Source organism: Mchenga conophoros, linkage group LG4, assembly GCF_057382185.1.
Source record: "Mchenga conophoros isolate Kocher_MC1m ecotype Shallow Benthic linkage group LG4, M_conophoros_male_GT1.1, whole genome shotgun sequence".
In the NCBI taxonomy this organism is placed as follows: Eukaryota; Metazoa; Chordata; class Actinopteri; order Cichliformes; family Cichlidae; genus Mchenga; species Mchenga conophoros.
The window spans coordinates 30,490,536-30,515,175 of NC_140529.1; the positions used below are offsets into that span (position 1 = coordinate 30,490,536).

Below are 24,640 nucleotides of genomic sequence, written 5' to 3' on the forward strand. Positions count from 1 at the left end.
GTAAAATATGACCTGGCCTCATTAAGGGAACATCGGGTTATATGACAAAAAGTGCTATTCAGTACCTGTTCATACTATTTTTATGAACTCACAACTTGTGACTGAATATTTAAAAAATGTTGTCTTTGTCTTTTCCTAATAAGTTTTCCTTGACGTTAGTATAAAGAATCATGAGGGCAATAAAAGCTGTGAAAGAAAATAACGCCCAGTGCTCCAAAAATGCTTGTGCTTTATTTTACTTGATAATGTGACAGCGGACATTGTTGATGTGACTCATTTAAACTATGTTGGCTGGAATAAAAGTGAATAACAGTGAAAAATATCATTAATTAAAAAAATAAAACCAAAAAAAACGTAACAGGAAAGAATTCAGTTGCTGCTTTGTTTTCAATCTTATACTAACTTTAGTTAATTTATGAATATATTTTGAAACTGCAACAAGTTGTTTAACCCACAGGCAAACTATGACCACAGCACTTTAGTAAAATCGGGTGGTAATGATGTTGTTGCCCTGTGAGAAGCACTTTGTAACGTTGATTTAGAAAACTGTCTTGCTATACAAAGATAATTAGCTATAATAAAATGATCAAAGTGAAGAGGGCTGTAGTGTATCTCAATTTGCATTATGGCGTTGCTGAGAAAATGCTAATAATACTTACCCTTAACAAGTGCAAGAGTTAAAATTGATCATCTCTTTAAATGGAAAGTAACCATTTTTATTTAAGTTCATTTCTTTTCTAAATTCCAGCCTTGGTAATCAAGTGATATTATATCACCTTTATTTATTTCAGACAAGATAAGTCCCTATTATTATAAAAGGGAAAAAAATAACAAAAGTACTTTTGTTATATTTATACTGACTGCAGACCTATGAAACAGAACAGTGAGATTACATGGGTTGGGTTTTCTCAGATGGGCTTTTTGTGGTCAGTTTTTATGTCGACAATGCAGTTTCAGTATTTCAGTTTATTTAAATCATATTTTTTGAGGCAAGTTCTTATTGAACGTGAATGAAAACAAAAACATTAGAAAGGCACAAATTGTTTGATTTAGGAGAAACACAAGGAATTCATCACGTTTTAATTTAATACACCATTGAAATGTCTGCTTAATCTTTTGTAAACATGAGAAAGATATTCTTTTGTAAAGCAAGAGCCTGGAATATGCTCAACTCAGAAAACAGGTAGTTAAAAGTTTTCTTCCATGAAGAAGGTTAAAAATATAAGATGGCATTCCTTTTAGTTTCATTTGATGCACTTACAAATTCACACACTCAGGCACTACTGCTGTGCGAACTGGTTATGTAATGCTAGTCTGTGAGGGTTTTAGTTTCATGTCTTAGGATGAAATTTGGATTAAGATACTAACATTGAAAATTGGACATAAATATGCAAATTGCTTTAATAAACAAGGTGCATTTATATTTTTGCTACATTGATTTCAACAGAACATGTAAACATTACATTCTTGAAATGTATATTCTGAGTTATAGATTATATACATTTATGTTTTAGGATAATTCAGTATTTTTGTAATTTTCTCTCTCTATGCCACCACAGTTTTGTCCCATTCCCATTTCAATCAAACAATCAAGATATGATAGAAGTAGCAGGATGAATTGTGAAACGTATAGAGTTATACTCTGCTCAGATCCAGCCAAATGCTGCAAAACTGATCAGACAGTGCTTCACAGTACAAATGGATAATGACCCAAAGAATACTGCAAAAGCAAACTAAGAGTTTTTCAAGGCAAAGTCATGGGATATTCAGCGTGCAAGCCAGTCACCTGATCTCAACCCCATGGAGCATGCTGTTGCACTACTGAAGACAAAACTGAATGCAAAAAGGCAGTAACTGAATGTAGCTAAGTCTGGAAGAGCATCTCAAGGTGAGAAACATTTGGTAATGTCCGTGGGTTCAATACTTCAGTCAGTCACTAACTGCATTTTAAGCCTCTGAAAGTGGGAGAGGCACTTTTATCCAAGGCCTAACTCCTAAATAGTTGCAAATCAAAAAGACAGAAAACCAATTGCAAATCATTTCGTAAAACCACTTGAATTAAAGTTGACAGTCTGCACTTCAATCACAATTTCACTGCTTGACTTAAAATGCCCTGTGGGAGTGAAGCGAAAAAAAAAGTGTCAGTTTCCAAATATTTATGGACTTGACTATACAACTTCACAAATGTAACAAAAATGTAGTATTTGTATATTACTGTCAGAAAATAAAATAATTTTTAGATGGCTATAATAAAATAATCTTTTAAGAAAGCTGGTCATTTTTCTCTGAAATTAAATGAATATTTCAGGGGTTTGGTCTATAGGTCCAGGATAAGACATCTAAAGGCTTTTCTTACTCCCATCTTACATTTAAACCAAAAAAATTGACCAAGCAAAACAAAATTGAGCATATTAATTACATTTAATGCATATAAAAGTTAGCTATTGTTCTAATATCAAAGCTCAAGTAGTGAGATGTTATAGAAACAAATGAATAACAAAATGTACTTGACAAAACCAAGGCTCTTATCTTAACCAAGCTCATATGCATCTTTAAATACAAATGAATCATATGTTCTATAAAAGGCTTTTTTTCACAAAAGTACAAAGTTCTGAGGATGATGACAAAAATAATCCAGAGTGTTAATAATGAAAAAAATATACAGCGATGACATCATTTTGCAAACCATCACTTAGCACACTTTGAGCTTTTGAAAGGAAAACAACATGCAGAAAATCTTTCTTTTTAACAAACAGTTAATTATGCGTTTCATAAATTATGTTTTGTGGAAGACAATCTGCTCTGCACATTTATGTCTTGGAGACATAATTGTTTTAATCAGATTAATTTTTGGAGGAGTTTCATTTTAAAAAAGATGCAGAGATAAAACGTGACAGTGTATCCAGACGAGCTGTATTTTACGCCACCTACAGGCTTCATGTCCGTTTTAATTACTTCCTACCAGACTTGACAACTTTTGATCATCTCTTTAATTTGTTTTATTGCATCTATGGAGGAATCCTTCAGTGCCAATCCCAGCAAGACAGGCCGGTTGCCAGATTCCTGCGACACGAACATTGCCAGGTTTTTGGCACAGACATGTGTCAGAGGCTGGAAAGAGAAAAATCAGGCATTAGATTATCACCAAAGCATTATTTGTTCAGTTCGCTTAAATCACACACATTATGACTACAGCTAATTCATTTGTTGAGGTTCCCCTGCAGGGAAATCATACAACACACTTTAATTTTCTGTGTCATGACTGTAAACTTCAAAACGCACAGAAAGCCTGTGTAATGACCTCTATGTACTTTCTCACTCGATCTAAAACAGTTGTTCACTTTACAAGAAACAAGCATTGCAAGTATCACCATTTAAAATGGTTAGAGGAGCAAAAATAACAAAAAAAGTATTCATAAGCAAGTAAACTTTGTATTAATCCAATAAGACACTGATACTACTTCTCCTGCAATGTGTGACTGTGAGAAAATGACATGCTCATGCAGAGATGAAATAGGTTTTCTTGAGTAAATCTTAACAGACCACTGAGCTTCAGGCCTGCACACATCTAATTTCGCCACAATCCGCCTGAGCAGTCCAGAATCAATCTCATTTGCCCTTTAACGGCATGAAATGAGATACCCTGTGTTGCAACAAGTCTGCCTGATGTCCCGTGAACAAGTTTGCATCACACTGACACGATATTTGTGTGAACAATTTCAGCCAGTGTACCTCATCTTTGCCCAGCAGTACTTTTGTAGAGAACGTTGGGGTGCTTAGATCATTAGATCTGGAGTCGGGTGTGACAGAGATCAATGTCCCAATTTTGCCATACTGAGTGAGAACTACAAATATGTAATTACTGAACTCTGTACAGACGACTTCTGTTGGAATTCCATTGACTTCTCTCTGAGCTTGTTTCGATCTGATGACAGACTCAGACATTTTGTTAACCCTGCACAGAAAAAAAAAAGACAAAAATATGTACATGGAGTTTACAATGCAAGAGTATTTGCAGATTTTTAAAAATTTTAAACACAATATTTTAAATATTAATTATCTGCCACATGTTGTGGACAGGTTTAGTTTCCCACAGCAAAATATACATCTGGAACTTTATACACCATGCAACTATGCTTACAATGACTATCACAATTTCTGTAGACCTAAGATAAATTCTTCAAATTGCATTTTCTATTACACCTAGAGTTTATTATCTCATATGAAAATTAAACCGGCCCTTTCGCTAAAAAATCATACCACTATTCAAGTATAATAATAGGTACACATTAATGCTGCTAATCATGTCATAAAATAATCTACCAAAATGTTTCACTCATGTATTTATTTGGTGTGAACTGTGGAGTTCTTCTAGGTTTGTGCAAGTGCAAATCCCTCTCCAGTCAGCTTCAGGTATTCTTGATTACTAAAGGGCTTGCTATGTGTTGCATCCTCCCTGTTGTTTTTGTGTGCATGCTCGTTTTTAAACTGCACATCTGGTGGTTTCAAACCAGAGCTACAGGCGCAATATTATCTCATTTATTAGTAAATGACATTTTCAAACTAATAAGCTATCAGACTTTTCAGATACAATGCTGCACTAAGTACAGTTAGAAAAAGCTTGCTTTGAAGAATTATGCCCTTACTAAAAAAAACCGCATTCAATCACTTGGATCACAAATTGACTATATGTGTTATTTTCCTACCCTGTCGTCATCAACTCCCCACAAGGGATGCTGCATGCTCAGAGGCTAACGTTAGCTACACAGCTAGTCTGAGCTTAGACAGTGTATTAACCGATGGAATAAAAATACATACGTTTTGCCCCGTCTGTGAACAAATTCCTCGCCCTGTGTCTTCAGCTGCCCACAGTTAAAACTTTACTTTTCACAGAATCGCCTCACTTTAACTCAACTTCAGCCGTGCTCTGTCATTCAGCCTCCACCGTGAAAACAAACCGAAACGAACGTGCCTCGTTGTGTTGAGCGCGAGTACTCTGCGTGATGACGTTTTGACGTCACGCTCATTCCACCTCAGGACAAAGCGAGCAAGGAAGAAACGCTCGCGGTCAGGTTGAATGCAAAATAGATTTGTATATAAGCAACGTTATTATAGTTAACTAAAATTAAACTAAAAACCAAAAAAACATGTGAAAAAATTATTTTGGTTAACTAAAAACATATTTCGGTTTTTGATAAGAAAAAAAGATACAAGTAAAAACTAACTAAAAATTCAAAAACTAACTAAAATAAAATTAAAAATTAAAAATCTTGCCTTCGACACATGCCCTCCATACAATAATATTCAAAAACACTAAAACTAACATTGACACTAATAAAAACTAAAATAAAAACTAAGCATTTTTAAAAAATAAAAGCTTAACTGAAATAAGAAAATCCGCTTGGCAAACCAAAACAAAATAAAAATACATACTAATTAGAAAACGGAAAACTATAATAACTGCATATAAGTCAGCATAAAGTGCAAAGAACCTTGATTCAAATTCATTTTATGTGTGGTTCAAACTATTTGTTGTTGTGAAATAAGTAGCTAATTTTTAGAGAGCAAACATATGACAATTACAAGCATCAGGAATAGGCTATATTAAAAGCTTCGTGAAGTTGCACCTGCTGTGACTATGTCTAACATCATGATAAAGTTTTTTTTAATACAGACTTTTTCTATAAAAATATTAATAAGTATACTTTTTCCATAGTTATTGGTTTTCCAAGTGTACAGCTGTTATGGTCAATATGATTCATTTTGAAAGTCCTGCAAAAATATATGTTTAAGCAAAATGGGTAGCTGCAGCAAAGTAAATATACATCTCACAATGAAAGTTGTTATCAGCCCTCTTGTTTCTGGTTTGGTTTAGGAGAACAGTCTCCTTTTAGAAAGATTTGCAGGTTACCTTTTCATGCCCTTGGCATTGCTCTCACAAAACAGTTCCTTAGAAAATCCTCACAAACATGTTGTGGACAAGGGAAGTTTAGTTTCCCACAGACTTGAGGAATTAAAACACTTAATGCGTAAAGAGATCTTTGAGTTTTATTTTTCTCATACATTAAATATTCAAAGTTCTGGCATTGTTCACTTTGCATTATTATACTGACAATGATTTAGCCAACTTTCATAAAGTATTATCAAAAGGGAATTTGTTTGAGCTTAAATTAAATCGGATCCCCTGGCCTGGTACATTTCAATCAATATTAGCCAACAGAAAGAGCTTTTCCAAAGCAAGCAATCACAGAAGCAGGATGTTTTTAATTAACTGTCAATGGAGCTTTAAAGAAGCAGATAAAGTTACGCCTTTTATTTTTCAGTTTATTTAATTATTTACTTTTGCTGTGGGTTTCGTTAAAATGTGATTTCACACTACTGGCTGAACAGTCCCTTTGTTTGATGAGGAGGCTGTAAAAGTCCATGGCACTATAACAGGAGATGAAAACAACAGATAGGGATGGACATTACAGTGTAATAAGTGGTATTTGCACTTCATCATTTTCTTTGTGCCTGACAGACAGTAATAAAAAAAATAGCTAACACACATGAGATGAAAACCACCTGCAAATGTATTGCCTCGACATTTAACGTATTCTAGTATTTGTGTGTAGGCCATGCAAGTACTGTTAAGTCGGCCCTTTACATTTAGACTACAGATTGGCCAACCAAGGCAGTCAGATTTGCTAATACAGCTAAAGGAGATACAGGCAGATGAGAAATTTTCACTGTTGGCAAAAATGCTTGCATGACTTTTTTTTTTCAAGTGGATGTGAGGCTTGACTGAAGTTTGTGAGTGCTGCATCAGGCTGATTCGAAAGGAGCCATCCCTATGAACATGACACATTCACAATGTCAAATAGAACAGGCTCAGCAGAATTGCTATGCACTCTGAGTAGGCAGCATTAGCTATGAAATTGGTTGGACCGCTCCCTATACTCCCTGACTGACCATCTGTGTCCTTGACTGATGATTCTGATCTAAACAAAATTGTAATGCAAATATCAATATATAGTATTTCTACATTAATGTATAGAATAAGCTGATCCTTTCTTTTGAATTTGGGTGAGTTAAAAATCACTGTTTTATTTCCACAACATGAATAGAAGGCTTAGAGTTTTACACTTTGTGAGCCTTCAAGTGCACGAGTAGCAAATGGGCACAAGGTTTGGGAAAATTGTGAACATTCCTGTTGGAATAAATAAACATGTCCTTGTTGAAAATTGATAGAGCTACTTTCATAGCTGATTCAAAAGGATAAAGCTGCTTACAAACACAGCTTTCAGCTTTTTGATATCCAGGGAGTACACTATTTTATTTTTACAGATAAATAAAAGATGACAGATGATAAGAAAATAAGACAATTCACGTTAAAGAAATAAAAGGAAGAAAGAAACAGAAATACTAGGATAAGGCATGTTGTATGTACCAGTCATGGTGGGCAGTCTTAACATTTGACTTATGCGATCTTTTAATTTTTGTGTTGTAAGCACATTCTGGGCATCATAAGAAGAAGCAGGTTTTTCATTCTCAACTTGAAAATGGAGACCATATTTTTTTCTTCAAAGTTCTTCAAAGTTGAAGTCATTTTTTCAAAATGTGCATGAGCTGTTAGCAACTTAAGCTTTATGGTAATGTGAATCCTGTGCAAGACTTTAAAATGAATTTGTTGAATATTTGTGTTGCACAAAATGGAAAAACTATTATTTATATAGATTGCCCATTGATGTCTAATTATTCACTATTTAGGTCTGATGCCCATTTATTTGAAGAGAGCACACTTTTCCTAATAAAGGACGCAGAGCTTAAAACTATGGATATCAGTTTTGTACTTTGGAGTTTCTTTCAGCTGTATATAAATCGTGTAAAGCTACACTTTCAAGTTGTTCTTACATTCAAGATCAACACACAAAACAGAGATCTGTGCTAGCTACATGGCCCCTTCACTGAAGGTTCTCATAAAAGTTTTTTCATCCTTTAATTTTGTCTGTCTTTGTCTTCATCTGAGTTACATCAGTAATATTTCTTCAATCTTTAATCAGTTTGAATATGTCCTCAGGGTCCTTGTTATTTTAATTGCCAACAATTATGACATGAAAGGACAGGCATGTGTTGCCTAGCTGTTTCAAAAATCTTGCCTGCTGTGTTTTTTTTCCACATCACGGATTTTGACTTCAGATCTCTACATGTAAAAGAGTCCAAAGAAGCAAAGAAAAAACAGTGGTTTCAACAGGTTTTTGGGATATGGTTTAATGACAGCAAATGTCACTAAGACTTTGAAATGAGTGCGTGTCCGTGTATTATTAAATAGCAAATTACTAAAGGCATTGCTGTAAATAATGAGTTTTAGAGACAATAACGTCTATAGTGGTTTTTCCTGGGATTCAAGGGCTCTTGCTGTTTCCAGGTAAATTGAGAAACCATATAGTCATGTGCACCTGTAGCTCAGGTGGAAGAGCAGGTTGTCTACTAATCACAAGGTCGGTAGTTCAATCCCTCTCTTCTCCAGTTTTCCATAATCCGTGGGCAAGGTAATTACCCCTTTTATAATAAGATTCATGTAAAGACAGCAACATGTGTTTTTGTAATCAATGCTTTGTATTCTTCTCTTCATCTATTTTTATATTTGCTGCTTTTGCCCATGATGTCACTAAAAGTAGCCTTGCACCTGCACTGAATGAATATGCTCTGGAGCGATGCTTTGGAGGTCCTTGAAAGCAAAGCTTTTTGATTTCGAATCACATAAGTGAGGACATTTTATTTTAGTTTCTAGCTGTGTAAATAGATTTGCTCTCAAAAGGAAAAGGGAAGTCTGACCATGGTACATTTCTGGAAGAGTTACTGATACTTAAGTGTTCTCAGTTTTATAAACACATCCCATCCTTCTGTCTGTATGAGTAGTCAAGCGTTTACTCTGTATCACACACAGACGGTCTGTGTCAAAATGTCAACCCATGTAAAAAATATCTTATTTTGCTGAACGAAGCCACGGCTGTTCCATCACTTCATTTTGATGTTCTGTTTCATTAGATTTGTCTCATCAAATGTCTTCTGAATACACTGAATGCATATAAAGCCGAATATGTTTCTTTTTACACCCTTTTTTGAATAATAACTACCTTAATATTTAGTCATCAGTACTGACAAACATTTTCCTCAAATCTAAAAAGATGAGCAACAAAGAGCCAAGCCTTCACACCTTAGTGTGAGTTACAAACACACCCATCCTGTATGTATAAACTTCTACATAAAACCACTCATAAACAACACATACCCTAACAAAAAAACACAAGTCGTGAACCTCAAACAGGCCTTTAAAGGTTTATTCCAAAGTGAAAACCAGCCTGAACCTCACTCACAAACTCTATAAGTTAAACTCAGTAGGCTAGCCATAAAAGTATACATGCGCACACACACACACACACACACACACACACACACACAAACAATTATTACCCTGGTGGCCACTAGAGTGCTGTGCTGTATTACAGATAGAACTCAAAAGAGTCTTTATCATGACATTTTTAAGTTGCACTACTGCTTTCTGGGACTGACCACTGGGGCTACTATCTGCGAAGTGTTTCTGAAACAGAGACAACAACAAGCCACAGTGAGCAGAAATCATATGTGCTGGCAAAATGTCAGACAGCCTGTGATTTACCTCTTCTGTCTTAGAACTACCCAATTACTATAATTTTTTAAATGATTTCATTAGAGTTTATTTAATAAGATGATGGAAAGATGCCAGTGTGAAATTGGTAGTTTGAAAGCTTTGTAAAAGCAGCAGAGGATGACTATAATCTAGGGGGGGATAGGAGCTGTACATTAATAATTAACGATTACATCACAGGCCAGAGTTTCTGGATTTGAAAGATCACTCTCAAATCAAAGCCAAAAAGAAAGAAAATCTCTGCCTGCAAGCTTATGATTGCCCAGGGTCCCATCCACTTTCCATTTATATTTAACTTCTCAATAACAGCGGCCAATACACCAAGCAACTGTTCAGACATTTATATATTAAAGCAAAAGAATCACTTGACAAATCCATTTTTGGGGGCTACTGATTTATTTCTCACTTCCTAATCGAAGGCATCATTTATGGAAGTTATGTATAGCAGTTTGTACAGTTTGTTCTATGAAAGAAATTAGATTCAAATATTTTTCAAAGGAAAAGAAATGGGAGTTTAATTCATTATAAACATTAAACCTTGTCACAGTGAGCTTCTTACTGTGTTCCAGAATTGCACACATGCAGCTATGAGTGAAATGTCTCAGGTTTCATGCTGTTCCCCACTCCTGAAATCATATCATGCACAGTTAAGACACAAGAAATTTGCTTGAAAATGATTTAGGAACTAGAAAAAGATTTCCAGGAAATGCTGCATACGGACTGATTCAAGCATCTTTGAAGTGCTAGTGTTCATGTGAAGTACACAAAATTTTGGTAAGTGCTTCAGAAATTTGAAGCAAATGCTATAATCTCTCCTTCGCCACCTCCTTGTGATTGGCAGAGAGCAGTAAAGGAGACAGAGGGCAGATACTGTGTCTATACAGATTCAAATCAATAGTTAGCATATAAAAGCCTTCCCCAAGACTGATGTAGAGCTGCCATTAATGCTTTGGAGGTAATACAAACTCAGCATGGTGAGGAAATTGTTTAATCAAACTGTGGTCTGAGTACGGTATCTGTCTAATAACATGACATTCAGATAAAAATTTCTAACTCACATAATATTTGTGTTCATAGGTTACAAATTAGACCTGTTAAAGGAACAGGTATATTACTTAGCTATCAATGGTATTATTTTAGTTTTAATGCTCTAAATTGATTTTTAATTTGCAGATAATCATAATGTATCAGTATTTAAAAGTTATAATGAGTATAACAGATGTTTTTTGTCTTTTGATAACTGTTTATATGATTTATATATATATAAGAAATTATGTATGCATAAAAAGACAAACTAAATAGATTGCAAAGAACAATGTCAATGGAACCTGCAAATAGTTTTCTTGCCATTATGTGTGTAATATTACCCATACCACATCACATACTAAAAAATAATTGACTGTTAATGTAACAATAAAATAATTACACCAGGAAAATGGCCCTAAAAAGCTCATTCAACCATATTGCCATAAAACTACTGCTAATATTTAATATTTAAAAACAACATAACATGAAAGATGTAAAACAAGGCATGCTGTATCTTACTTTCACAGTTAGTTTGTTTTAATTTCAAATTTAGAATTTATGAAATAGCTTTGTGCCAGAAATGTTTATTTTAATAATTAATAAAAAAAATTGCTTTGTAAACGAATTATATATTAAATTGTCTTTTTTCTGTTTCAAAAAGTGTTTGTGTGAACTACTTCATGAAATATCCATAATGAAAAGAAGGGTAGAATAAATCAGACCAGAGTGAAGGTGGGAACTTTGTGCAATATTAATATTTCCATCATGTTGAAAGTGAAACATGATCCTTTGGTTGAAAGTCACAAGGGGTTACATAACCGGTAACTGTTCAGCACCATCAGATTCCTCAGTATTCAGCAGTGCATGTATGCTATACTTGTCCTTGTTAGATTACTCTTACAAACACACTCTCAAGTCTTCTGCATTTTTTTGCAAATGCATCTTTTTGGAAAGACCCTTCACCTTTTGAGCAAGAAAATTTGAATAATTAGCAGCAAAGAAGGCTTACTTTTAACAAATTGCTCTCATCTCAGGGGTGCTTAACATATTAAGTGCTTCACATTTTCTTTGTTCTCACACATTAAGGCGCTGCATTACGGTCTTCAGTCTTGTATTTGTGAACATTAATCATCACTAATGACCTTCATTAGTACTTAACTTATTCTATCTAAGTCCATGCATGTTTGCTGTGCCAGCTGAGAGCAGACTTGGCCAATTATGTATATATAATAGTTCATACAAGATGGAATTAATGTCACTGAAGTTGGGGATATTGATGGGTTTCAGCAAGACCTTCTAAATAGTTGAGCATATTTGGCTGATGAATTCATTAACGGTAATCAGTTTCAACTGGCTCTTGCCACGTGCATTGAAATGAAACAAAAAAGCCGCGTGCCCTTTAGAGTTGTTTAAATTTTCACGCAAATATATCACCTGATTAATTCAAATAACTTTGTTAATTTGTGCCTCTGATTATCTGCCTTGTCTGTGATATAGCACCTCATTAGAACAGAATAGCCAGAAGGCATTCATAGCACCCCAGCTAAAAAATTTAATATTCTAAACAATTAATATTGATATACAGAGGTATAATGTAAGACAACATAATTAAATGTAGAGTTATTAAATAAATACTGAAACACACTTCTCAAAAGATGAGGATGAGAAGAAGAATACAAGGTGATAATTTAATACTTCACCTGAAGTACTAAAGTGCACTTTACTTTTTCTGAAGGACGATGGAAAAACTGCAGAGGAGAAAGTATAAAAAGTATATCCTGTGTTATTTATTTATTTCAAAATTAATTAATTCATTTTAAACCAATGTTAATGAGGAAGAGTTATTTTTTCCTCAACGCCTCAGGACCTGGACTCAGTGGCATCTATTAGTTTGCTACACTGTTGCTTTTGTGGTCCATGGAGTAATACCCCCACACCTTCAAACTCCACTGAAGCCAAGAAACTCAAGGCCACCTAGAAAAGCACTAGGCACACACACACACACACACATACGCATGCACACTATTGTGTACATCTTCCAACTCACATCTGCAGTTGAAACAAGCTGCTTACAAGAAGGTCATTCAGATTCTCCAAGTTCCCATTAAAGAAGTCAGAAGTCATGTGTAGAAAAAATGTGCCTGCATTAGAATATAGTGGATAAAATCATTTTCACAAACGAATCTTCCACAAATAGTTGTGTAAGTGGTACTTTTGAATAAACAGAATAAACAGTGAAAATTAGTCGAGCTGAGTAAATACCTAAGCGTGAGCCCTTCCAAATTTGAATTAGTTAATGTACCTACATATTTTCACAACTGTGACTTTGTTCTTGTTAAAGCTATCATTAATTAATTGAAACAATATTGTATTGCTGTTATTATAGCGTGCCCTCTTTTTAGAAACCAATACCCAGAAGGAAGGAAACATGCCTGAAACTCATCATGATTTGCAGATTTGAACATGTTTGAATGATGGAGCAGTGAATAGAACTTTTTTATAACCTTAGTGTCATTTTATATTCATAGTGCAGCCTCATATTTAATCTGCTTCCATTTTTGCTGTCCTCGATTTGGTTGAGACTGTTCTTATTAGTCTCCATTTTCTAAGCATAGGCTCAAAATACCCAAAGGCTATGTTGGCTATGTATTGTTGTTATTTCTTGTTCTTTTCTGCAAATATTCTTTTAGAACCTCGACAATTATAGCAGTAGTGCTTTGATTTGTGTACACCTAAACAGCAGGCAAATCCAAAGCAGCTCATTTAATTCGGAGCAATACGAAGGCGACTACATATTTAATGACTTCGTCCTTAATTGAACATGCTGTGACATTTCCACTAAAGAGGTAGGAGTTTTAAAATGTGCTGAGGAGTAAAACTCTGAAAGGATAATTTGCTGTGATTAATTTACGCATCTTCTTACAAACAAACAGAAAGCAGACGTTAATGATTTGCATTATATGAGACAGTGTTACCTGTAAGATCTCCCACATCCAAGTGTTCGATATGGTGTTTCATGATGGATCAAAACATACAAGATGTGCATATTTTACAGAGCTGAGCGTCGTCAACCATGCAGTGTTAAGAGGCGATTCGCATCCTAATAATACTTGATGTACACATACATCTTCTGCCCAGAGGTGCAGATACAATAAGAGGAGCCTCAAAACAATGAATGAATAAAACAAGACTTGTGGCGACTGTGAGAAAGGGTGCTTTTAATTTTCCTCTCCAGATCAGTCTCTGAGCAGCACTGAATTTTTCAGTAGTCTATCAGTATTGGTGCCTAAGAGGAAGCCTGTCAAACAGAGCTCTGTTGTCTGTCGCTGTTTCTTGTGTATGATGGCAGAGCAACTGAGAAAGGTTTTGTCAGCAGACAAAGAAACCTTTTAATCACAGAAGGGGCCTCAAAAGACAGCCAGGGCAGCATGTTCTAATTGTGTGGCTCTTCATCTAATATTCCTAAAGGTGGAAAACACTGTGAACAGATTTTAGGCTGAGCCAGGGAAGTTAAATCTATAATCTACAGTCTCAAGTAGCATTCTTCATCTCAGGGCAGATCTTGTTTTGGGAGTTGGTTTCAAGTTGTTTTTGACTTGTGTGTTTCACTGCTGCTGTGTGTCATTTCTTATGAGTTCTTTCCTTTGTGATGAGAATAAGAATTGGGTCTGGAGTAGCTTGCTGGAACACAGTTAAAAAACAATATTAAAATTAAAAATATTGAAAAAAAAAATATATTGAAAAAAATATATTTGGAGTCTTCACTAAAAGGCATCTGTGTTTAAAAATTGAAAGCCCCCAGCCTTTTACTAACCTAACATTTGTGATTTCAATAGCAATAATTTGGCTGGTATTCAGTTTGTTGATGAATAACTGAGACCACTGGGTATTGTTTTTCATTCAGACATAATGGGCACAATATGTTACAGTGACATGGCAATGTCTTTGTAGACAGACCATCTTAAATTCATTCATCAATCTGGGTCCTTGTGTTTGATGACTGGTTGGCATTTGGTGAAGACTGAGTGCAGGAATGGTGTCTGGTCTGTGATTCTGCTTTGGCATTATTTAGAACAGCAGAAGGCTCAAAGAGACATTGCACACACGCAAGAAAAGGTCACAGAGAAAAATGGAAAACAGCAGCAAATTGCCTCTCCAGCCCATTACTGGTCTTTCTTACCACAATATGTTACCCAGTTTGGCATGCTGGAGGGCCAATGTGAACTATTGGCTCTGACTTAGGACAAGAACAAGTTAATCTGGTCTGGGTGCTTCCCTCTAGTCAACACAATCTATTTTCTTGTTTATTTGACTTACTCAGGTGAAAAAGGAAAAGAAAAAAAAGGAAATGACCCTTTTTCGAATATTTGCAGTGTTTAACTTTTGATTATATACTTACCTAAAACCAAGGTGTGAATATATTGATAATGACACTTTGAAGTGTGACATTTAATAATATGAGAAGACTCTAGTGAGCTGAATTTACTCCAGAAAGCCCAAGGCTGTTTTTTCTTCCAGATAAGTTGTTCATTTTTTCCTGTTTGTTTATTTTCGCTCCGAAATAAATGAAAAAGTGTTATAAATGATTCACAAGAAATTGCAGTCGCTAAAGCTAATGTTCTTTTTCATTCATTCCTGAGGTTTGTGACTAACAGTTGTACATCTGGTCTCTGAATGAGGATGTCATATCGTCATGACAGATTGGATAAACCCACAGAGTTCATGAATGACTGTGGCACTGCAAATGATTTGAATTTCACATTCCCGAACTCTCATATTTATCAGAATGAAAAAAGCACTGTAATCAACGACATTTGCATTTATGCAAAATATGTTTACTGTAGGGCACCATTTTTGCTTCAACTGACCTGTTCATTGTTTCATTCTTACATAATATTGCTATTCTGTCTCAAAATTGCTCATTTGCATCTGTCCAGCCTGCACAAAGAGATGTAATCCTGACATGTTCTTGGGGTCTGGTTTCCCCATTATAAGTGAAATTGGGATATACTCATTTTTGTCAGTTTCCTTGCAAAATTAAATTACTGGCAGCAACTATTTTGTTCACAGTGAGCCTGTTGTAATCTGTAACAATAGTTTCTTTCTTTGAAACTGTTAGGATCCTGTGTTTTGTAGAACATTGGCTTAGCAGTATAAAATGCAGCTTATGTGTATGTTCAATGAGGAGGATCTAAAATCACTCATTTGCTTGCTTTCCTGTCCTTCTCTACTGCTTGTCCGTTCTTTGCATCACTACCACTTTCCCACACTGTCTATCTCAGTACTCACATGATTACTCTAGTCCCTTTCAGACTTTCCTGTTCTCCCTTTCAGACTACCATTCATGCAAACCACTTCCTCCTCATCTTCACTTCACCTGGATCACAGACTCAAGCCTACAAGCTTCAGTCTTGATCTTCACCACCAGCATCTAGACTACTGGACATTCTGTAGTGCTGAAAACAATTTATTACTTTAAAATGTATCAAAGTGACAAACCCAATTCTGTAAAAGTTGGGAAACTATGTAAAAAACTGTGATTACAAATTTCTATGATTACGAACAATTTCAGAATGTTACTCCAAAGTTCACCATGCCATCCACAAATACAGCTTAAAGCTCTATCATGCAAATAATTCAACTAAATTCAGCTTTATTTATATCACAAAAACAGCTGATTCAAGGCTGTTTATATTGGAAGGTAAAGACCCTACAATGATACAGAGAAAAAAGACAAAACCCCCAAAATCAGATGACACTCTATGACCAAGCACTCTGGTGACAGTGGGAAGGAAAAACTAACTTTTAAAGAAACTTCCAGCAAAGCCAGACTTTGTGACTGTGACTGGCCATCTGCTGTGACCACTTGGGGTAAGGGAGAAAGGCGGGACAAAGGCATGCTGTGGAAGAGAGCCAGATATTTATAATAACTAATGATTAAATGCAGTGTGGTGTATAAACACAGTGATTGAAAAAGGTGAAGGAATAAGAAATGCATCATCTGAGCAGCCTAGACCTATTGTAGCATAACTAAAGAAGGATTCAAGATCACCTGAATCAACCTGAATTATATTCTTTGTTTTTAACATAATATTAAAAATATAAAACTTGTTTGTCTCCCGAATTCTAATTTAAAATATTTGGTGCATCATGACACAAAAATATGGCAGAGATGATCAGGACAGTTCAGTAGCTAAAATCCTACATCAGACAAGAACGGGACACTACTCCTCTCATAAAAGTTCAGCAACTGGTCTCCTCAGTTCCCATACGTTTACTGGCTGCTGTTAAACAAAACGGGAATACTGATCAACTATTCTCCCTGTCCCAGCTTTTCTAAGATCTGTTGCTGCTATCAAATCTAGAATGGTACATCTCCTCAGTTTAAACATTTGATATTGTTCTATTGTGAATCATTTTTAACATTAAAATGTTAACATCTTATATGGTATCCCAACGTTTCTGGATTATATTTTGATTGGAATATTACTTTAAGACACATTTGCCCAGGGGCTGGACCAGAAAGCTTAGTATTAGCTATTCAGGGACTACATTATATTCGATTAAATAAAAAGTGTGTGGGTTGCCTGATACTGTACATGTTGTTGGGTTGGGAGAGCTAAGTGATTTTTCACTCCCTTTGTAGAAAATTGCATAAAAGGCTGCTACATCATATTCAGCTTTTTAAACTCACACCTGTTGCTGTTATTTGGGTCTACCAAGTTCAAACAACCTCTTTAAAATGTACCATTAAGAAGCATGGCCACGTCCTTGCAAGTACACATGTTAGGTTTTGTCAGTGTCCATTACATTCTCTAAAGCTCTATTCAAGTAATTTCTTCAATTTTAAAAGAAGAAAAAAAATACATGTAACCACAGAAAATTCTGTTAAGGGCTGTTAGGTTTGAGGCACAGATGCTGGGATGATTTAGAACAAGTTTTACTCACTGCTATTACTGTCTAGAATAGGTGTTCTGAAACTTATAGTGACAGAAAAACTAACATTTTAAATGTTTAATGGCCTGATAAATTAGTTAACTAACTATCTTTACTGCTTAAGAAAATATATTCCAGTGAGTTCCCAGTCACACAGACTTAGAGACCTGTCAGCGACCCCTTGACAACCTCCAGTCCATGGAGAATAATCAGTGCTTCCTGATCAGCTGGTGAATGGTTGATGGAGCTTCCTGGCAGTGATAGTACTCTGTTTGGTGAAATTGGTCACAAAGTAACATGTAACATGTAACATGTTGCAATTAAATCTTCCTTGGAATTTCTTTGGTTGCTTACAGATGATCACATTTGCCTCTTGTTTGCATGGAAAATGCTGACTTGTCTGAAAGCACTTCGAAGGCAAACCTTTTCAAATTTACTACTGCTCAGCCAGTTGTTGTGAGTGTTTGAAGACAAGTTGGTTTCAGTGCAAACTACAGCTGTTCGTGGCTTTCTGCTACTGACCAAAGCAGGAGGTTTTTGGTGCAGCACCCTCTTTGTGACCAGTTTCACCCAGGGACAGCCAGCAACTGCCACTCACCAACTGGTTGGGAAACACATAATCTTCCTTAGTGGCTGGGGAATGCCAGGGATGTTACTGCCTGATATCTAGGGCTGACTGACTAAAGCTTTGTAACTTACAATTATTGAAATAGTGCACACTTACATGTTATGAATTGAACTGCCTTTATTCTTTAGTAAACACTAACAGATGTGTTATCTGGAAAATCAAGCTTTCCAACAGCTTGATGTTAAGTTACCTATATTGCTAAACTAAATCAGCAACATGTCCTGAACCATTTAGAGTGAGTACACCGCTTATCATGACTTAAAACTGCATCTGAGAATCAATGCTGACACGTGTCTGTGAGTGTGGGGGGTGAGGCGGTAGTAGCTGATGAGGTTAGGGAGGTGTGTGGGTCTCTGTGGTATTTGCTTCAGTTTACAATCTGTTTGGAAAAGACTCACAGCACAGGCTCAAATGTTCAAGGCTGTGTTTTTTCGAGTGTATCCAGTGTCCAGGGCTCATCAGGCATACAGCAAAAATCTGCCAGTTTAATGTGCTCACTGAACAGGAACATTGTGTTTGACTGCGGCTGTTCTTATCTGCCCCTTGGTAGTATCCTACTCACATTCTAATTTACTTTTCACTGAAAGGCATTTTTGTTATTAAATTATTCAAATGAAGACTGCCACAGTATATGAAATAAACTTAAAGAGAATGGGCTTAGATTCCACTTTAGGCAATAATGGCTGCTTGCCATTTTCCAAAAAGAGAATCATTTAAACCAATAACCCTCAAACCATGTAGGAGGGGAAAAGCAATAAAGCCTACTCTGTCATGTGGATACCACACAACAAGAAGTGGTAAATCAAAACCCTCTATGAAGAGCATTTCCTTCTAAGTATCAATGCCAGTTATATTAAGTAGAAGGTATAATTCTTTGCTAATTTAATGCAATTCATGTTGCTTTAGATCATTTTTGTATATCGTCTTTGTTAAAAATATATAAAAAGGTAGAAATGTAGGTGGAATCAAAAGGGTGACCTACAGGGTTTAAGTTTATCATATGAAACTAATTCACTATTTCATTAATCTGACCATAACAAATAACACATGGGAAACAAAGTACACTAGCCCCACTTTTTCAGGAGTGTGTTCACTGAAGTGAAGAGCATAGCAGCATTTTTCAGAGCTTTGTAGAAGGTTTCAAGCTGAATTTCCACAAGTAATCTTTCAAGAATTTATTAGCTTAAGCTTTGACGCCACAAGGAGATATTTTGAGTGGAGTCTTACTTCCACTAGTGGTGGATTAACCATGTGTTGACAATAAATGTGATATTTATTTCATATCATAAACGACTGTGTGAATATTCTTTTTGCATGATTTAGTACACTAGATCATTGCACTTTGTTTTCTGATTTGGTTAGAGGAAGAAGTTAGAGGGTAATCTCCCTGTTAGCATTTATGATATATTATGGTATTATATTTCAATAAACATCATTATTGTGAAGTTTTTTGGCCATGATAATTGTTTTCTGAAAATCCGATATCTTGGCATCCCTAACTTGGATGTTGTCATTTGCAGAGACTGATCCATTTAGTTTCAAGCCATATTAAATTGACTAGAAATGTCTGATGTTTGGATGGGACAGCTATGTTAATTTCACTCCTTTGTGGAAAATGACATGAAAGACCATCACATCATATTCACCTCATTACATTTGTACCTGTTGCTTGCCATTTAGTGCTTCTGAAGTCCAATAGTGTAGAGAGCCAAAAACATAAAAGAACAACAACAAAGCTGAAATCTGACAGGTCATTGCAACATCTGTGGTACGGCACACACACACAAAAGGAAAAGACTGGCAAGAGTGATGATTGTGAAAAAGTAAACTTTTTTGAAAGTAGTTTAAATTACAGGAAAACTGCACTAGGAGGAAATTTCATTTAGTCTAAACTAAGTCATGCTATTTTGTAAGACAGTGATCAAAATACACTACATAAACACCACATACCATTAAAAAATATCACATGAAGTACAAAGCAAAAGAAAATGAACTCTTCCTTCAAGACATGCCAGCCTAGGTAAGGCTATTGCACCAAGCAGCCTTATTTAAAAATGTCTTACACCTACTAATCTATATGTGGTTCAAATATCTTTATGCAGGTAAGGGAATACCAAAGCTGATTCAGTTCATCTGGATGTTGTGTTTTCAGTGGTAGAAACCACTCATACGAGTGGCTTCTTCACTCTGTACAGTCTAGCCGAGACTGAAGAAGTCACATGGATAAATGATGAAATATTTCTCCCTCTGAAAAAACTACATCCAAATGAACAGAACAAACTTTCTGGCATATATGTGTAAGTCATTACTCCCCAACGAGACCGTTTATACATTGCTGCACCTCCTTGTGGATGGTGAAGGACATGCAATTTCTTAACTAGATGTAAATAAATAAATATATAAGTAAATATGTCACTTATTTTTCACAATGCACTATATCTCTTTTATTTTTCAAAAAGTCTTTGATAGTATCTGATTGATGTTCAATGGTTACCTAGGTTCAGTCAATCCTGAGCACACGGTACACCTCACCTGCCAACACAGCAGCACAAGAAAATCTTTGAAAAGGTGAATTTTAGATATCTCAATATCAGATGATCTGATACCCTTGCTTAGTCTATAAATATGGTGTCAGTGATAGATGGTCAAGATATTTTATAAATCAGGCTTTCATAACAGCCAGTGCCGAACTGCTGTCATACTGTTGTATGCCTGCTATCAGATCATCTCTGGCTTTGCTGGTAAGTAACAGTGTAGGTGGGTGTTATTCTAAAGAGCGGGTCCTTGCAGGTATTTTCTTTGCTTGCTGGCTTTACCAGTAAATAGCGGTCTCTGTTTTATCATCATTGTTTATTGTGTAATTCTGCCGGACACTGTTGGTGTGTGTAGCTTGTTCTCCGTACGTATTTGATTATTATTTTTTTCATTGACAGATGTTATGTGGTTAGGTTATCATTAGGACAGATATCACATAGGAAGGCATGCATGACTAATGCACATTTTACAGCATATAACATTTATACATATTTTATTCATGTGCATATTGAGAGTGCTACCCAGAACTCTAACACATGCTGTGCTCCCCAACACTGTTTCTATTATTTACATCCAAAGCCAATACATAATGCAAATGTGGGCATATTTTTTATGTAATGCAGTCAGAAACAAGGTTCTGGAGTAAAACTGGGGTAGTGGATGGGTGTATGAGGTTGGAGTTCTCAGTCTTTTGATGTCTTCTAACATTTGATAGCAATGAACTGTTTCGCCATTTAACAAAAATGAAGAATAATTAATAATACAAAAAGATGCACCTGAATGCATTGTGAGGCAGGGTATTACACCACAGGAAGGTTTACACACTCTTCCCCCCCAAAAGAGACAAAAAATAAAAAATGCTGTTCTGCATTACCATTAAACCAAATATTACCTATTAAAAATCCTCTGAATACCTCCAACAAAATGGCTTTGGAATCACCAAAGGCAAATGGCAATAATTTCTGTAACTCATTTTTACAACACTTCATCCCCAGAAAGCTGTAGAAAAATGTTAACTTTGCTCCTGCTGAAAGGGACTTCAGGCCCTGAAGCACTTTGGCAATTAATTAGAGATTTCTAATGATGGAACCATAGTTATGAATAATCTTGTCCCAAACCGCCAGAGTTAGCATAACCTTAAGGGAGCTCTACATGCAGGCTTATTGTAAGTATCATTACTATTCGTTTAATTCTTCCAACCATTATATATCACCCTTTGCTATCTACCATCTGATAAAATCTGTTTGCATTGCTCTGATCACAGCTCAAGTCAGACATTAAATAAACCAACAGTTTGTTTATTATTACCCATTCCCTTTTTCGCATTGAGAGTTTAGTAATTTTATAGCATCTCTGAGTGTTTTTTTTTTCCCTATTAACATCACAGGAAGGATTACTGTTGTGGATTAGAAGCACTGAGTCATGTGTGGGTAGAACAGGTAAGCAGAAGCGAAGTGTTGCTATGGTGTTGGATTTGAAAGTACTCTTTATGTTTCAAGATATCAGACTTGCGTGGGCAAAGTCTGTGCAGTTGTCATCCAGCCGACCTCCAAGCTCAAGTCACATTTCTCTGTGCAGCATTTGATCTCAAATACAATGATAGATGGATAAATCAGAACTGTGTTTGCAGCAATAAAACTGTGAAAATGAGTCAAAAGCTTGTTTAAAGATACAGCAACATGGAAAAACATCAAATTATTAATACTTCTGCAAGATATTTTGAAAGAAAAATAGTAACTATAAAAAGTTGCATATGAAGAGTGGAGCTGAAACACAAAGAGGAAAATGGCAAAACTAAAAGAGCCACATGTTAGCATTTGAAGAGAAACCAGCAGGTTTCTGCCTTCCAGCAGAAGGAACCTGTTTTAGAAACCTACATTGCCTCTCATTAAATGTTCATAATATAACTATGTCATCCAGTGCAATCATTAACTTTTCAATAGCCAATAGCCAAAACTCATTAAATTTTACTTCAGCTCTACATCTACTCTACATTGGCAGTAAAACAACACACAAAAAATATAATTTCCGTGCTAACAGAATGATTTGTTCTGTAAACAGTTGAGAAAATTTCCCCCAAAATCACATATTTTCCTAAATATTTGCTTTACATAAATTCAAAACTGTAACTATTAAACACTAACTTTCTAAAGCAAAATGCCAACTGAATGAGATTAAGAGTTAAAAGAATACAGTATAAAAAATATAACATCAACTGTCCACAATATGCTGAACATGTCATCCTTTTGTGTAGTTTTCAAATTCTGAAAGCATATCATTGCAGATAAAAATATCTTATCATATCCTGCAGACACTATCACCTGTGAAGAGAACAGCACAACCCCCATAGTTAAGCTCTGGCATGCAAAAGCAAAGCTCCAGTAGACAAACACACATTCCAAAAAAAAAAATAATAAAAAACCCACCACACAATGACTTCTACTTCCCTTGTTTTCTTCCTCAGACAGGCATCCCAGTGGGCTGAACATACTGGCTGATATACTGTACAGCATGTGTACAAAAAAGTCCCATCAGTGCAAAAAGTGATCCAGCTCAGTCACAAATTGTTTGCCCTCTCTGCCTCAACATTCTGTGTGCCAGCAAATAACATTTTTAAGAGGCAGTACCTGACAATGAACCCCCCCTCAGGTATCTGGAAACTGTTGTCTTCCCACCAAATTCAACAATGCAGGGTCAAAATCTCTTTCAGTACAAGTGAAAAAAATATTCATGTGAGTAGCAAACAGTAAACAGGTTATTTAATGATTTATCCAAATAAATGGTAATATGTTTAATAACCAAGTATGGAAAAAAGACTGGAATCATTTTTTCTTTCTAATTCATTAATGCAGGCTTTTCATTGCAATCAATGTTGGAATGACTCTTAATGCAATTAGTGTAGGCTGCATAAATTGGACTCAAGTCAGAATCAAGTCTTTGCTTCACTTTTGGTCAGGTTGGTTAAAAAAATAAATATGAACAATTATGTCTGCAAATATGAAAGTGGTTACATGGCATCATAATACTGTAGTTTCCATCCAACTCTAATTGATTTGCTGCTGCCAACATATGTGATTAGACTTGTTCTTCATTCTTCTCTTCCCTGCATTCTGCAGCTTTTCTTTAAAGTGTGATAGTATCTTGACAGGGTTTTGCCTATCTTTTAGCTCCATTCAGAGTCACCGCTTCACATACTTGTGTGAAACATCAATTGTCCAGGGTCCTGTTGCTGTAAAATTTCCTCTAAAACCCAATTAGAATCTGACACCTCTCTTTGAATATAGCTTTATTATATCACCAAGTGACCTCCTTTTATTCACAAAAGTACAATTTTGCTGTTATGCTTAGATATTCTGGCATTCTGATTATGTTAACTTAAATTCAACATAAAGGATGGGCATAGCTTCCACATCTGAAGGCAGAAAGTCCTTAAATCTAAATTATTCCTAATGACCATTTTCCTTGACAAAATGACCGCACTGCATGTGATTCATGTTCTTACCTTATAAAGTCCTATTTAATACAACACGATGTTCATTCTATAAATTATAGACCCTGACAGAGTAAAATTGAAGCTCAACTAAGATATGCCCCAGAGCTTAGCTACTCTACAAGTCCATACTTATTGTTTTTTCAGTTAGATCTACCACTAACTCCTGACATGTGTTAAAAAAAAATAGATGGTTATGGCCAAAATAGTTAAACGGGCCTTCAAAAACCAGTGTGTGATGTTGTGGTTGTAACCATCGACTGTTACCAGTTTTCATTAGCAGAGGCATCAGAAACGAACAACAGTACTATGAAAAGCTATGAACTCCTGGTAAACCAGCTGCGCACATCACTGG

At 35.6% G+C, this 24,640-nt stretch overlaps 1 protein-coding gene across 1 annotated transcript; it reads right to left on the minus strand.

Annotated features, from left to right (window-relative positions):
- Positions 1 to 2,406: 2,406 nt before the first annotated feature.
- psmg3 (proteasome (prosome, macropain) assembly chaperone 3) lies at positions 2,407 to 4,988 on the minus strand. The gene is made up of 3 exons (XM_085271722.1): positions 4,819 to 4,988; positions 3,733 to 3,955; positions 2,407 to 3,111 (listed from the first exon to the last, which is right to left on the minus strand). Exons 2-3 carry the CDS (start codon positions 3,943 to 3,945, stop codon positions 2,959 to 2,961), a joined length of 366 nt encoding a protein of 121 aa, XP_085127848.1. The 5' UTR covers positions 3,946 to 3,955; positions 4,819 to 4,988; the 3' UTR covers positions 2,407 to 2,958.
- Positions 4,989 to 24,640: the final 19,652 nt, after the last annotated feature.

Bases quoted from the DNA above. Each gene is read 5' to 3' on its own strand.
- psmg3 (XM_085271722.1), bottom strand. From the start codon at position 3,945: ATGTCTGAGTCTGTCATCAGATCGAAACAAGCTCAGAGAGAAGTCAAT. The intron at 3,112-3,732 runs GTACACTGGCTG...TTCTCTTTCCAG, and splicing joins TACTGCTGGGCAAAGATGAG to CCTCTGACACATGTCTGTGC.